Here is a 15,914-nt window from a genome sequence, read left to right as displayed (position 1 = left end):
GAAAACGGCTTTTGAAAGCTAAATTAAACGGCAAAAGGCTTCATTAGGTGCACTATGAAATAACAGTTTTAAATTCGATAATTAAATTTAAAAATACTAACACTGGCCAACAAATTTTATACAAACTGTAGTTGATTCCAGGCACCTTTGCAATGTAAATATAAAGATTTCATAATATTTTTCCCCTCGTTTTTCAGAACTGTTTAAAAGGAGATAAGTACTTAGTAAGGCCATATTATCATTAGAAGCAAACAAATTTAAGCCTTTTTGTTTTATATTGTTAAATTAGAAATAATACATAAAAATTTACGTATAAATTTTTTTAAGATTCATTTTATAATTTTATTTATTTTGCGAGAGATGCAATATTTTTAAGAAAATAAATTACTCTACAAAACATTTTTTTATCAAACGAAGAATTGAAGTTAAAACTTTTGTTTTGATTTATGAAGTTTAAACATTTGCATCAATACATATAAAGCAGTAAAGCGGGACGTTAAGTCATAAATTATTCGTGAGCCAACATACTTAATTGATAGCATTGTATTGTAAAATGTGTCTGGATAAATTCCACACTACAGCGATTAATTCTCAAAAATATGAAGAAATTAATTTTTATTGGAAAAATAATACAGTATTTTATGGAGATCCTTTCATTTACAGATAATCTAATATCATTGGCTGTCTTTTATTTGATCTCCATCTTGTTAAGATTTTTTGAATAAAAAGCAGAAAAATGAACAATTAAATTTAGTTTTCAATAAATCTAGATTTCAGTCCATTATGTTCAAATTGACAACACTCCAAATAACGAATTAACCTTTTTGTTGTTAATATAATAACAATAACAAACAATTTTATCAGCTCGCGTCCCCAAATAAATCCCAAACTAACTTCAAATTTCGGTCACTCCAAATTAATATTTATGAAGTGTATCAAAAGCACAAACAAAATCTCAAATGAAACCAAAAGTGTAGTCATATTCAGCGCTGAATTTCAATGTGAGACTTTTTTCGACTGACATAACACCACAACAACATTAGAGAGCTAGGAGCAGATATCAAAGCTGGCGGCGGTGCGACGATGCACAACCGTTGACGTCGACCAGATGACACACATTTCTGTCTTCTAACGAACGAGCGCCAAGAGTGCAAGGTCGGTGACCATCGTCTCACACAGACACGCTGATGACATGTCGCGTGCGTTGCTGCATCGCATCAAAATGTTGGTTTGTGTATTTATGGTGAAGATTGGATGATGCTATCTCGTGAGAGAAGCTGAGAATTGCTCAATCTTATCAGATTTGATGGGATTTAAGATTCAAGCTAATTTGATACGCGCTGAGTGATTTTTTTTCTTAACTGTTATAAAAGTTTACAAATATTCTGATGTGTGCTACCTTGTGACAACGACCATTTAGTACTTTTCGAGAAAATCGATTTTAAAAGATAAATATTTCCAATACTATGTAATACAACGTTTGAACTAATTTGGCAGCACAAGTTAAAAGATAAAGTTTTACAGACAAAATCAGTAGTTTTAAAAAAACAAAAGATGGAATTGTCTTTAAAAGATGTGATTTATCAGGAATTTGTGTTTTCACAAAAATGTACATGATACCATTATCATCGCGATATAAGGAAAACGGAAGCGAATTTACAATATCGGTTTGAAACGTCACAAGATAGCAACAGACGATACATTTTGGTTAGCAAAAAATGGACAATCATCATTAAAAAAATGCCTCACATTAAATTATTAAAAAAAACAACATTTTTTTATATGAAACCTCTAGGAGACTTACAAATGTCCTTTTGAGATGAGCTAGGATTTATTCATCTAGATATTTTATTAATAAAAAAATATTCGTTTCATGATAATAATAAAAATAATTTGTTTAAAAATACCAGTGTATCATAACAGCAACTCTTTCGGCATATGAAACCTTTTTACACGTGTGCAATTAATGTTTAAAATTTCCGCTTATTGATGACAATGCACAGTGAGAAAGAAAGAAGATCCGGATTTTCAGAATTAGTATCACATTTATCCAATTATGAACTGATTTGCATTCTTCTACTATGAAAAGTCATGCAAAACAATTTTAGAATAATATTACATAACGTCATGATTCGAAATCCGGACACTTAGTAGCATATCATTTTTGTTATAGCTTTCAAAAAATCATGTAATAAGTTGGAAATGTAGAAATATCATCAGGACGTAGTATTAACAGTCAATTTCAAGAAAATGCATGCAAAATAGGTCTTTTCTAACAATTTTTCATCAGAATTTTAAAATTAAAATGACTTGTTGTGCTTCGAATCCCGGACACTGATAAAAACTGATTCGAAATCCGGACACTTTTGCTTCGAATTCCGGACACTCGATTTTACTTATGAATCGCACAAATTTGGACTGAAATGTTAGTGAATGGCATTCTTTAGGTCTCAAATAAGCTGTTAACATTAAAACAATCGATAGTTTATATGAAAATTTGCTAGAATTTAAGGAAATCGAAAACATAAATTTCTGTTTTGCCTTCCCGGTGCTTCGAACGCCTATGAAATATTTCAAGTGAAATGTTTCGCATTTTTGGTAAACTTATAATTTTATTGTATTTAATTGTTTTGGCATTAACTACAGCGTTCTAGCAAACTTTAATTGAAAGTTGATGTTGGACTTCATTAAATAACACAGTTTTGACATTCATAATGCGAACTTATATCCAAATAATTGATAAAACAAGATAAAGTGTCCGGGTTTCGAAGCGTCCGGGAATTCGAATCATGACGTTACAATGGGACCCATTGGAACCGATTCCACCGATCGCCGGTGGCCTCATCCGGAACCTCATTATAAAGCAGCGTAAACTAGTCATGCGATGTATCAAACTTCTTGATTTTGGGTGGAGAACTAAGTTTTACACTCCTCTTTAAAAAAACATGAAGTTTGATATGTTGCAAGAGTGGTTTCAGGAGTTTTCCAGATATGAACGTCGGATGTGGCTACCGTAGAACCTGGAAACTGGACCTCTCCATTCAAAATCAAGAAGTTTGATACCCCCGGATGTGGCTACCGGAGATCTGTGGATCCGGTTCCAATAGGTTCTATGGTATTTAATATTATTCTAGGATTGTTTTGCATGACTTTTCATGGTAGAAGAATGTAAACCAGTTCATAATTGGATAAATCTGATACTAATTCCAAAAATCCGGATCTTCCGGTGGCCTGTACTCCGGACATCGGTCCGTGCAGTGCAATTTTTCATCATATTATTGTTCCTGGTACAAAAACGAAGCTTTTGATGCATAGCAATTGATGGTTTGCACGAAACCATGTTGCGGTATTTTTTTGGGCCCTTTTTTCCCACTGTGCAATGTTGGACGTGTTTATGATGCTAACAAAGAAATTATTTTAGACTTCTTTAAGAAAAAAAAATAAACAAATTAAGCTTGAACTCAATGTCCTGTTAATAATTGTAAGATATTTGTTGCTGAATAGTTTAGTACCTGAATAGTTTAGTACCTTTAATATTCAAGCTCTCAACTGTAATCTTTTCACAGTTTCCAAAAGCAGAAGACAATTAGGGCATATTTATTCCCCAAAAGTTGGGCCAAAACTGTTTACAATAATGCATATACGTTCCTTCCATTTCATCTCACACCTTTTGTAAACTGTAATTGGAGTGAAAGGAATACACTCTTGTTTACAAAAGTTATGTGCCCTTTTGAAATGGTAGGCTCCATATTTTCTAAAAAACAATGTTTTCTGAATGAATTCATGAAAAAACTATTATTACAATATAAATATAAACTTTTTTACAGATTATTGAGTATTATATCAAATTTTATTCTTACCGTTCTGTGTTTTTTATATTATCAGTACCACAAAATAATCAGGAAAATTTTATCATAGATAACTGTCCAGTAGGGTGCCCAGAATGAGGGAAAATATTTCAAAATCTTGTTCTACAACTTAGCCAATTGACTGAAGGTCTGCGACTTGATTCTGACTATCTATTAGCGATACAATACAACAAGGACTCAAAAAAAACTTTTGCAACCGAGCAGGGACAGACCCTACTCTCCAAAGACTTGAAAATAATTATAATAACTTAGGGATCATTATCATCCTGACGAATTATTCGTCATGACTATAATAAAATGTTTGTAATTTTTTAACCTAGCAAATTTTGAGGAATTTTACAAAGATTTTAATCAGCACAAAAATGAATCCATCGAATGATGGATACATTTTATCTAGTTCTTTTGATAGATCTTCAATCTACTTTTTTTAAACAAGTTTGACTTGGTTGCACATATTCTCAGCTGATAAAAGTTTAGTTTTGAATGTTTGTTAATTTGATAGTTGAGTACTCCAAGGAATCGAATAATTTGATCATTTTCTGTCATAAACACAATTTGACAGTTATTGAACTGAAAAATTAAATTAAGATTTGAAATAGTCTTTGCCTGATTTGTGTACACCTACGTCAAACACACGATTTTTTTTTATTTTCTAACTCTTTGGTTTGAAAGATTTGGTTTGACAGCTCTATCGTGGATATTCGACAGCTGCCAGCTCACTTCTGAGATATTCCTTGTAATTTTACTTAAGATACTGTGTAAAAAGTGAAATTCAACAGACACATATGCAAATTTTATCAGTACCTGATGTAAAATTACACATTTTTAAGATAGATTTGTGGTAAAAAAAGACTCAGTTACAAATGAAATTCGCATCAGTCAATTATTACACATTATTTAATGTAAAATGCCGTCATCAGGGGTGACAATGGGTCTGGGGGTGCGATTAAGTCGTATAAAATGCAAAAATTTGATTACTTAATCTTACCCCATCCCCAATTTCAATCTTGCTTGGTGGTAACAAAAAAGAGGCCATCAACATGTTAACCTTTTAAAATTAATCTTCTTTTACTGTGTTCAACAGATAATGTAATTTATTGAAATTGCTATGTTTTCAACTTATTTCTCATAACAAATCGTCAATCTTTTATTGCACAACTTCTCAGTGGGATGTTTATTTTAAACTGATGACGTGTTTGAGAATTGTGTACAGCTTCAGAACTCTTGAATTCAGAACCATCATTGACAGTCATTGCCCCAAAGTGAAAGACTCCTTCTACCACCTTAAGGCAAAACGAAGACTTTAAGAGAACAGAGAAATCATTGAAATGTTTGCTAAATTGTCAAAATTTTCCGATTTTGGAAACGATTTTGAAAACATTTTTAACATTAAATGCGAAATCGAAAAAATGTTGGCGATTAAGAAAGCATTTAAGTGATTACAAAATCAACATCTGTGCAAAATCAACTTTGATTAATGTTTCATAGATTAAGTAAAATAACCCAAGATTATCAAAGTTTACTTAACATACTTGCATTTCTTTGAATTGATGGTTAGCTAATGAAATCTACGAATTGTTTTCTCAGAAGTTTACAATTTATTGGTAGACTTCATTTATGTAACTGATTTGATTCATTAGCTTAAAATGAAATCTTCAATCGGTTATTGAACAATCATAAAGATTCTTCAAGCGGATAGTTTCCTATTGATAAAATAACTTTTTTTTATCTTCTCAATATTTCGAACAATGCTGTGATACTTCGGCGAGCACTCCCCTTCTCATTCAAGTTTGCTCGAGTGATCTTGATCAATGAATTCTTATCATACCGCACCACACAAGCACTGATGTTGCTGGTTGATTGTTCATCAATGCAAATTACCTCCCAACTGAACTTGAAATCAGATCGCCGCTCATTTGCGGGCAACGCATAAGCTGTGTAATTATCATATTCTCCAACCCGATCACGTGCTTCACTTCATAAAACAATAGAGTTCAGCTTCTCACGATCGCACACTCACACACACACACCTACACCGTTTACGCACATGGTCATTACTCGTACACACTTTCATACGTAACCTCAACGGTTATCACCCACTCACACACTCACGCACGCACTCGACCTTGAATCCCTCAGGCTGGTGCGACCTTTCACTCACGTCTCACACAATCTCTCACTAGGTCACGCCACTTGCTCTTTTTCCGTTCGCTTTTTGGACTAACCTCGGATGCGACCGGGTTCACCAGCTCCGCAACGTCCTCCTCCCGCTTGACCCGGGTGCTTCCGGGCGCGGCCAGTGCGGCCCCGACGCAGAACACTAGCGCCACCACGGCCACGGCGGAAGATCTCCTACTGAACGGCTTCATGGTCGATTCGGAATGGAACGCTGGCTGGTCCCTGGCGGAAGTTCTCCTGAAGCTTCTCCTCTGAAGTTTGACAGCTGAATTCCTGCGGGGAAAACGAGAAAAACAAAAAGGAAACGGAAGTTAGTGCCAATCGTGGTCGTGATCGTTTTCAGAGCATGAAGCGAGCGCGCGCAAGAAACGAACAATTTGGATGTGCAGCTTTTCGTCAACCTGTCACTCCGAGCTTCAACGCCGAGGTGTTCCTCAAACCAATCCAAACGGCTTAATGATCACTGGGTCCAACCTGGGGTTGCCTTTTGCCACCGTTGCCGCAGTCCAAGCCCAAGAGCCCCAGAAGAGAATCGTCGTCGATCGAGCGCGGCAGGTGAGCTTTTGCGAAAGCTCACGAGCCCCCGCTAGCTTTTCCGAACGAAAGTGAGAGTGATCGGCACGATTGCGCCCGGATCGGGAAAACTCCCTCCACCCACTTGACGATCGGCAAACTCACTCTCTCGCGAGCGAGAAAGGATGGGTGCGGAAAGCTTGCGCTCTCGCTGAAACGATCGGAGCTTTCGGGGAGAGCTTTCTCTCCCTTCGCGTAAGCGGTGAGAGCGATGAGCGGGCTCTCTTGTGGTGAGAATAAAAAAGAGATTGATTTTCACCAAATGATTGGAGTGTTCTTGGCGCGTGCAGCGGCACAGACTAGTGTTTTTTGATCGATTACGAATCGGCATCTACAAACTCAGTCAAAATCAAGCCTTTTAAGTAAAAACCGTATCTTCCTGAATACAAGATTTTGATGATTTATCCAAATAAATATTATTTCAATTAAAGCTAATTTCTGCAAAACTGACATTTGTCCAAAATCATTTTTGGCGAGGGATTAAAAGATTAAGAAGCATGATACTTTGTTACCAACAGCACGGATCAATATACGATTATCAATTTAACTAATTTCAGAATTATTTGCACTTAAACTCTACCAAAACAGAACCTCTTAAGAATGAGATGGGCAGCGAATGACCAAGGAAGTTAAAGCCGCCTCAAATAAATGAATTAACAACAATAGAAAAGACTGAGTTTTGCCTGATTTCTCTAATGTTTGTCAAAGGCGTCATCCATAAAGTATGTCACGCTAAAATCGGCCAAAATTCACGGTCAAACGTCACGGTCTCACGGACCCCCCCCCCTCCCCCCCTTGTCACACTTTGTCACGCTTGCAACCACCCCCCCCCCCTCCCCCCTAGAGCGTAACGTACTTTATGGATGACGCCAAAGATTCTTTCGCAGTTAAAAAAATCTATCTGAAAATGTGTGAAAAAAGATAAAAAAGATAAAGCTTATAAGTGATAAATTTTTAGTGCAAACATCTCAAAGATAAGTTTATTTGAATCTTCTATTTTATTTAGTACTAAACAGTAATTTACTAACCGATGCCTCTCTTATGCTAGCTAGATAGGAGTCCCAACAAGCTTAGTACAAGAGAGCACAGAGGCAACACAATGATATTCATAGCTGTACAAGTAAGAGGGCAATCTTCACCAACGGAGCGAATTTTTTTGTAGGATTTTTGAGAATTTTTAGACAAAAAAAGCACAGCACAGAAAGAAGGCTTGGAAAGTTATCGTTAATCTTTTTTTTTATACTTGAAGATGTATTGAAAAAAAGCAATCATGAAAAATTCACAAAGGAAAATTTATGTTATCTAATTTGATTATAATGTATGTAAAATTTACTTACATGGAGAAAAAAGTGTTCCTAAAATCGTGAACAAGCATTCATGAAAATGAGAATCATAAACAAAGTGTTCAAATCACATGATACGTTTTTGAAAATCGTACCATGGTATTTGAACACTTTGTTCGTGGTTCCCATTTTCATAAACGCTTTTTCACGATGTTGGGAATTCTTTTTTCTCCGTGTAGCTTTTTCTTACGATGTGAAATTTCAATATTAATTTCCAAAAAAAAAAAACAGTTTGAAGAAAAGAAAATAGTACAGAAACCTCTCAGAGCTGACAAAAAATATTGAAGGAAGAAAACCAAGAGCTGAACAAAACTCATCATTAATTTTAAAAAGTTGTGTGTCGAATAAAGCCCATTTTGTTAACAAGAAGCAGAAATAGTTACACCAAAAAAAAGTTTTCTCGATGATTTGATTTCACCTGTTATCACTAAATCGTCACTTGTGTGCTTTCTTGTGACACGCCTGCTGCGAAAAGATAGGACAAGTCAAGCAAAACATTGTAAAAGGGCCGAAGCCGAAGTGTAAACAAATAGTTTATCGTGCTCACGTCAGTTGTTGTTTACATTAGGAACGAATAGGATAGACTCTTTGTTTACACTTCGGCTTCGGCCCTTTTACATTGTTTTGCTAGAAGTGACATGTGAGCAATTCTCTACCAAAACCGGAAATGGATTTTATTTGTATTTTTTGATTTGGCTCAAACTTTGTGGGGGCCTTCCCTATGACCAAATATGCTATTTTGTGTCATTGGTTCACCCATACAAGTCTCCATACAATTTTGGCAGCTGTCCATACAAAAATGGTTTGTAAATATTCAAACAGCTGTAACTTTTGAGTGAATTTTCTGATCAATTTGGTGTCTTCGGCAAAGTTGTAGGTATTGTTGAGGACTTTTGAGAAAAAAAATAGATACACGGAAAAAAAAATTGGAGATTTTTTTATCAACTTTTTTTTCACTAAAACTCAATTTCCCAAAATAGGTATTTTTTGATTTTCGAGATTTTTTGATATGTTTTAGGGGACAAAAATCCGCAACTTTTGAGCCATAGAGAAACGTGGGCATTTTTGGAAAAAATCGAAGTTTTATGCAAAAACAAGTTTGACATTACTTTTTAATGCAAAATTGAATTTGCAATCGAAAAGTACTTTACAGATTTTTTGATAAAGGGCTCCGTTTTCAAGATATAGCCACCGAAAGTTTGATTTTAGCGAAATATTTGCAGTTTTTCAATTTTTAAAAATATTTTTTTTGAAAAGTTCAGAAAATTTGCTATAAAATTGTCTAAGAGACATTGAAGATTGGACCTCTGGTTGCTGAAATACAGCGGCTTAAAGAAAAAGAAACACGAAAATTGAAGTTTTCTAAGTCTCACCCAATCAGCCCACCATTTTGCAATGACGTTATATCAGCAATTAATGGTCCGATTTTCAATGTTAATACATGAAACATTCGTGAAATTTTCCGATCTTTTCGAAAAAAATATTTTGAAGATTTTTAAATCAAGACTAGCATTTTAAATGGGCGTAATATTTCAATATTTTTTTTCCGGGTACCTATTTTTTTCTCAAAAGTCCTCAACAATACCTACAACTTTGCCCAAGACACCAAATTGATCAGAAAATTCACTCAAAAGTTACAGCTGTTTGAATATTTACATACCATTTTTGTATGGACAGCAGCCAAAATTGTATGGAGACTTGTATGGGTGAACCAATGACGCAAAATAGCTTATTTGATCATAGGGAAGGCCCCCACAAAGTTTGAGTCAAATAAAAAAATACAAAAAATAAAAATGTTCGAAATCGGCCGATTTCGTAGAGAGTTTCTCATGTGATGAAACGTCAAAAACGATTTTGAGCTTGAGTACAGGATGGTGTAAAATGTTGTAACGGATTTTTGAAAAAGAGTTGATCCTTAGAAAAAAAAGAACACAACCAGTTTAACATTTTCAATTTTGATTTTAAATTTTACAATCAAAAATTACTTTCATTTTATGAAGGAAAAGCAGGAGTTACTTGATCGAATCTTCCTTTCCCACGCCTTGTCTTTTAACATCAATCCCTTCCCAACTAACCCCGAGTAGGCCGCGGGTAATCGCCTCCCCTCCCACTAACATTTACACACAAGATCCTCTGTAATTATTAAGTCAAATGTAATTACAAAAGCCGACTTGGTCCTAACCAGGTCCCAGTACCGAAAAGGACCTTAGAAAAATAATTTTATGAAAAAAAAAAAATACTTGATTGAATCGAAACTACTTGCTTTTCCTGTCACTCTTGAACGACGAAATAGCCTACTTTTATGTACCAAAAATAACTGAATCGAATAGCAACACTTTTCAAAATAAATGCTGAAAAGTTCAACTTTTCAGCACTAAAATGGATGTTGAAAAGTTGAACTTTTCAGCTCTTGTTTCGAAAAGTAACACTTTTCAACATTTTTATGATTTAAACGATTTATTGACAAAATACATGAAAATTTGACTTCCAATTTCACTTAATGGGTGTTTTTCGGAATTGCAAAAAATGTTGTATGGAACTCGTTGCAAAACAAAATTTTTTCAGCAGTAAGTACGACTCGTGCTGAAAAAATCATCTTTTTGCAACTTGTTGCATAATAGTAGTTTATGCAACAAGTTGCAAAAAGAAGATTTTTTCAGCACGAGTTGTACATTTATCCAACGAGGTTTACCGAGTTGGATAAATACGACGAGTGCTGAAAAATCAAGTTTTGCAACGAGTTGCTTACAACATTTTTTGCAATTTCGAAAAACGCGGAATTATATGTCAAACATTCATGTGTTGATTAAATTCATCGTTCAAAACAAAAAAATATTGAAAAATGTTACTTTTCAATACTAGTGTTGAAAAGTTCAACTTTTCAGCACCCATTTCAGTGCTGAAAAGTAGAACTTTTCAGCACTGTTATTGAAAGGTATTAATTTTCCATTCTGTTATTTTTGGTAGGGAAAAGTAGGCCGTTTCGGTTTTCCAGAAGGACAGGAAAAGTTGACAGTTTCACAGTGGAATTGCAAAAACTACTATTTTGCAATTCCGTCTTGAAACTTCCTACTTTTCCTGCCATTCTCGCGTGACGAAACAGCCTACTTTTATCTACTAAAAATAACAGAATCGAATAGAAACACAATTCAAAACAAATGCTGAAAAGTTCTACTTTTCAGCACTGAAATGGATGCTGACAAGTTGAACTTTTCAGCACTAGTTTTGAAAAGTAATACTTTTCAATTTTTTTTTATTTAAACGATTTATTGACAAAATACATGGATATTCGACTTAAAATTTCACTCAATGGGTGTTTTTCAGAAATGCAAAAAATGTTGTGAAATCGGTGAACCTCGTTGGATAAATGTACGACACGTGCTGAAAAAATCTTCTTTTTGCAACTTGTTGCATAAACTACTATTTTGCAATTCCGCTGTTAAACTGTCAACTTTTCCTGTCCTTCTGGGGAAACGAAACGGCCTACTTTTCCTTACCAAAAGTATTAGTATGGAAAATTAATACCTTTCAAAAAAAAACTTTTAAACACTCTTATCGAAAAGTAACATTTTTCAATATTTTTTGTTTAGAACGGTGAATTTACTTAACATATGGATGAGAGACATAAAATTCCATCCAAAAAGCGTTTCTCGTTTTGTTGTAAGCAACTCGTTGCAAAACACGATTTTTTCAGCACTCGTCGTATTTATCCAACTCGGTAAACCTCGTGTTTTGTTCTCGTACTCGTGCTGAAAAAATCGGCTTTTTGCAACTAGTTGCATAAAGGGACCATCCACAAACCACGTGGACATTTTTTTGAAAATTTCAACATTTTTGGCTGATCACCAGAGTAACACAGTAAAAAAAATCTGTTTAAAATCGCATTCAAAAGCATGCACATCACCTTTGTGAGAATAAGCATGTAATATTATATGAGAAAACGTGTACACGAAAAGCATGTATGAAAGAAAAAAAAATATTTGGAATACTCCAAAAATAACAACAATCTGGATATAGTTTGTTCCAGATTACCAATTCCGGGCCCTATCCCTCACGGCTATCTCGCCACTATGAGATAGTCTGGCTGGATCAGTACCGATGTACCTGTAAGTTTTCCGTACATAGTATACATTTACTACAGTATACGACGTAGGGCAAAGCTACTGATACATTGGCATTAAAACCCAGCAATCCCAAGATGGTGAAATAGCCAAGAAGGTTGGGGCACGGACTTGGTAATCTGGAAATGACTGGAATTGAAAATCGAGTTCAAAACTTCTATTTTTAGTTGAAAGTGAGAAGTGGTAAAGGCTACTGAGATAAACTTTTTTTTCGATAATTTTTTAAACCTTTTACGCTATATCTCAGCAATCATCAGTAGAATCAACTAAATTTAAAATGAAAAAATGTGGGAAATCTCCTCCGCTTTTTAAAAATATTTTTGCATTGACCCCCCCCCCTTCCTCCCTCCCTCCTTCGTCGTTACAAAGTTGAAACAAGCGGCTAAATGTTGCCAACACAAAATTTTCACGCGAGTGTTCTAACTATGTTGTGATAGCACATTTTGGGTGTAACGAAATAGTTGCATTTAAGGATCCGCAACAAAAAAGTTACTTGGGATAAGTTGTCCACATGGCTTAAAGATGGTCTCTTTGCACAAAACCACAATATAATAACAAAAACCATGCCTCAAACTGATTTTTACTGAAAGTTTAAAAAATCTAGTCTGATATTTAAAAAAGGCGTACGAAAACATGATTTGTCGTTTTGAAGGTTTCGGGGCCAAAGAACCTATGTTTGAAAGTATATTTTAGGATTCCTCGGAAAATTTGACATAACATTCAGAAATGGATTGTGAGGTACTGTAATTTTTTTCGAGATATCCGATGAAATTATTGTAGAATAGATGAGGTATAATGGTCTGAATAGAAAATATGACCAAATTTACATGGGACAACTAACTATTTTGTTAAAAATGTAAGTGTGTTTCACACAAAGACGTGCGAATTCCAATCAAAAGTTAACTTAAACCATTCTGAGTTTTGGCATTTATTTAAATACTGAATTGTGATAATTGGTACAGTGTAATAATAACCATAATAGAGACACATGGGGCAAATTGCGAGAGTTGTTGTTGCTTTATTTTTGCTTCAAATTTAGATTTAAAATCAAGATTAAAAATCCATATTCGCAATTCGCAATTCGCAATTTTCAGTGTAAGAACGGGCCTTGACCGATCTTATGCACTAGGTTCCCGACGAACACGCACTGCCCTTACACCTACATCTCACCCTTGCTCTGAGTCAGTACGAGCAGCACGCTAGAACACGCTTTGAGTGTTCGTGCCAGGCATGCACACCTTCTTTTCCGGTTACGCATTTTAACTCGGCCGGGGGTGGTACATTACGTAGGGTTTGATGTAAGTATAAGCGCCTAACCTTTTATAGTGTGCCTATCAACTTTCATTAAAGCAAAAACTGTTTTATTTTTAGTTTGAATTCAAATACTAATTGTTATTTTACTGTGTATTGTTTTCTCCTGAAATCTTTCCTAGTGTTGAGTCGTGTTTATATGTTGCTATTTCTTTTGTCGCGGTGTTTTGTTACAATTTTTGGTCCTAAGCATGTTATAAAAGTTTACCAAAAATACAATAGCAATATTTGTGTTAATCCTTTAACCATTCCATAAATTGAGTAAGGGCTCAAACCTCACTTGTTTGAAAAAAGGGTGAAGATTGAAAACAATAGACAGTAAAAGAAAATTTATTTTATAAAAATCAAGTATCAATAGTAAGAGAATGATGAGCGTATTTTGAAGAATAATAATGAAAAGCTAGATGTATAAGATGTAAAATTGGGCAATAGTTAATAAATAGAGATAAAAAAACAAGCTTAGATTATAGTAATTATAATTTATAGGACAGATAAAGAATTATTCAAATAAATAAATTCGCAATAAAATCAAAAAAGATTAGGCGAATTTTAAATAGACTTGATATTACTAGTACATTAAGGAAAAGTATATTTTTAAGGGAAAAAAAAAACAAAACAAAGTTTGTTATAGCAGTATCAATTGATAGAAAAGAGTGGAAAAGCTTTGAGAGATAAGAGAATCAAAAGTTAGTAAAATTAAAATCAAATGTTGGATATTAAATAGAAGAATCAGTGAAGAATTGGGAATCAGAAGAGCAAAATAAAAATAGGAGATAGGTGGTAGCTGAGAATGAAGAGAAGAGAAACCCCGTTGTGCGATGTTTCAGGTACATCCACAGCAGTTGACTCAACATACTGCGAATCAAAACAATACCGTCTACAATCACAAATTACTTTCCTTTCCCACATTGTCGCGCCCCTTTCTTTTAGCCGTCTCGACTTTGACCCGCGGTGGTCAAAGGTTTACGATCCGTTTCCACAGGCCACCAGCTAGGTCATCATGAAAACCAAGCCAACGTGGAGGTAAGAAAATAGGACACTCGCAAGGAACCAGAGCTATACTGTTCTGATCAAGATAATTCGGATGATCTAACAGAACTACGGATGTAGTTAGTTGCGCTCCTTCCAGGATGTTCCTTACGTGGACGTCAACCGAAGAGCACGCAACAAGGTCAGTGCCATTGCATGCTCTTAGGTATCAATCCTTGGCCTGCATTAAAAATCCATATTAAGACCATAATTTAATTCCATTCTGGTTGACGATCAATATTCTTAAAAAAAAACAATATTATTGTGGAAAATGATTTATGATTTGAAGAGGTTTTTGATTTTAAGAATAAATTTCCATAAATAAATTATAATAGTTTATGAAGTTTACAAAACATTATGGTCAAATTAATTACAAAAAATATCATTATCGTTATTGATTTTCAGTAAAAATGCCTCTTGAAAATCGACAAAACTGATAACATTCCTGATAATTATTTTTTTCATAATTTACATTTTTCAGCTTCAACAGATTTAAAAAAATAATTTAAAAAATCAATTTATTTACATTTTTCATCCACTGGAATCCAGATCTCAAAAAGCTACTTTTGTTCTGAAATATGTTAAGAATGAATAGATTTTAATGAAAATACTTTAATATCATCAATGTTTTGAAAAAATATTGATACAAATATTTAAATAATTGAGAACATTTCAATAATTTTTAAAATCTCAAACCAATGTTTACGATTTTGCCGACAGTCTCTCTCTGTAGCCGGTTTGGCTTCTGGAAGGAAAACAAGTTTTTCAAGACAGATAAAAAGCTCACCTCACCTCACCTCCAGTTGACTCCTCCAAAGTTGGTCACAACACCACGCGAGAGATGAAAAAAAAAAGTTCAAGTTAGAGTTAGAGGGACACACTAAGCTAAGCCTAAGCGCACGCGTTTGCTGGTAGCTGGTTCGTCGATGCTTACTAGTAAAATGAATAGTTTAATAACGTTGCACTGGGTATTTCTAGTGGTTGTAGTGTGTGGGGTTTGGCAACTGGGTCAGAAGCTGCGGCGGCCGGATTTGTTGGAGACTTCGCGTTCCTCCGGAGCTTTGGAAAAAGCTAATTTGCAATGGCTGCGACGACGACGACGACGACGACGGCCGGCTTGAGCTTGAGCGGCTCCGTTGGTCATGGTCCGGTTGGAGACCCACGAGCGCGTTAGAACGAAACCGCGCGAAGCTTTTGGCCGAGGGCCGAGATTTGCCCGATCAGCTGTAGAAGGACACTCGCAAAGACAGCTTGGCAAGATTCACGATGACGGGGTGTTGTTGTCGTTTTTTTTTTGAGAAACTGGTTCAACCTTAACCAGCGTCAGCCGTAACTTCCTTAATATCAAATTTATTATGATGGCGCATTTTTCTTGCTCAATGTCGTCCGGCGAAGTGGACAAATTGGTGTGGTTTCAGTTTGTGTGACGTTATTTATGGGGTTTTGTGAGATTTCGGAGGATATCAAATGGGGAGCCTCTGAGGACGTTG

At 35.0% G+C, this 15,914-nt stretch overlaps 1 protein-coding gene across 1 annotated transcript in view; it reads right to left on the bottom strand.

Annotated features, from left to right (window-relative positions):
• LOC120413559 (uncharacterized) overlaps positions 1-6,576 on the bottom strand; it is a 36,317-nt gene extending 29,741 nt beyond the window's left edge. The window contains exons 1-2 of the mRNA XM_052711676.1: positions 6,422-6,576; positions 6,095-6,320 (exon numbers count right to left, since the gene is read on the bottom strand). Of these exons, the coding sequence (XP_052567636.1) occupies positions 6,095-6,238 (144 nt within the window). The 5' untranslated portion in view covers positions 6,239-6,320; positions 6,422-6,576. The remainder of the gene's footprint in view (positions 1-6,094; positions 6,321-6,421) is intronic.
• Positions 6,577-15,914: the final 9,338 nt, after the last annotated feature.

This window comes from Culex pipiens, chromosome 1 (genome assembly GCF_016801865.2).
Source record: "Culex pipiens pallens isolate TS chromosome 1, TS_CPP_V2, whole genome shotgun sequence".
In the NCBI taxonomy this organism is placed as follows: Eukaryota; Metazoa; Arthropoda; class Insecta; order Diptera; family Culicidae; genus Culex; species Culex pipiens.
Note: the sequence above shows the minus strand (reverse complement) of the source record. Positions and strands in the feature narration are given on the sequence as shown.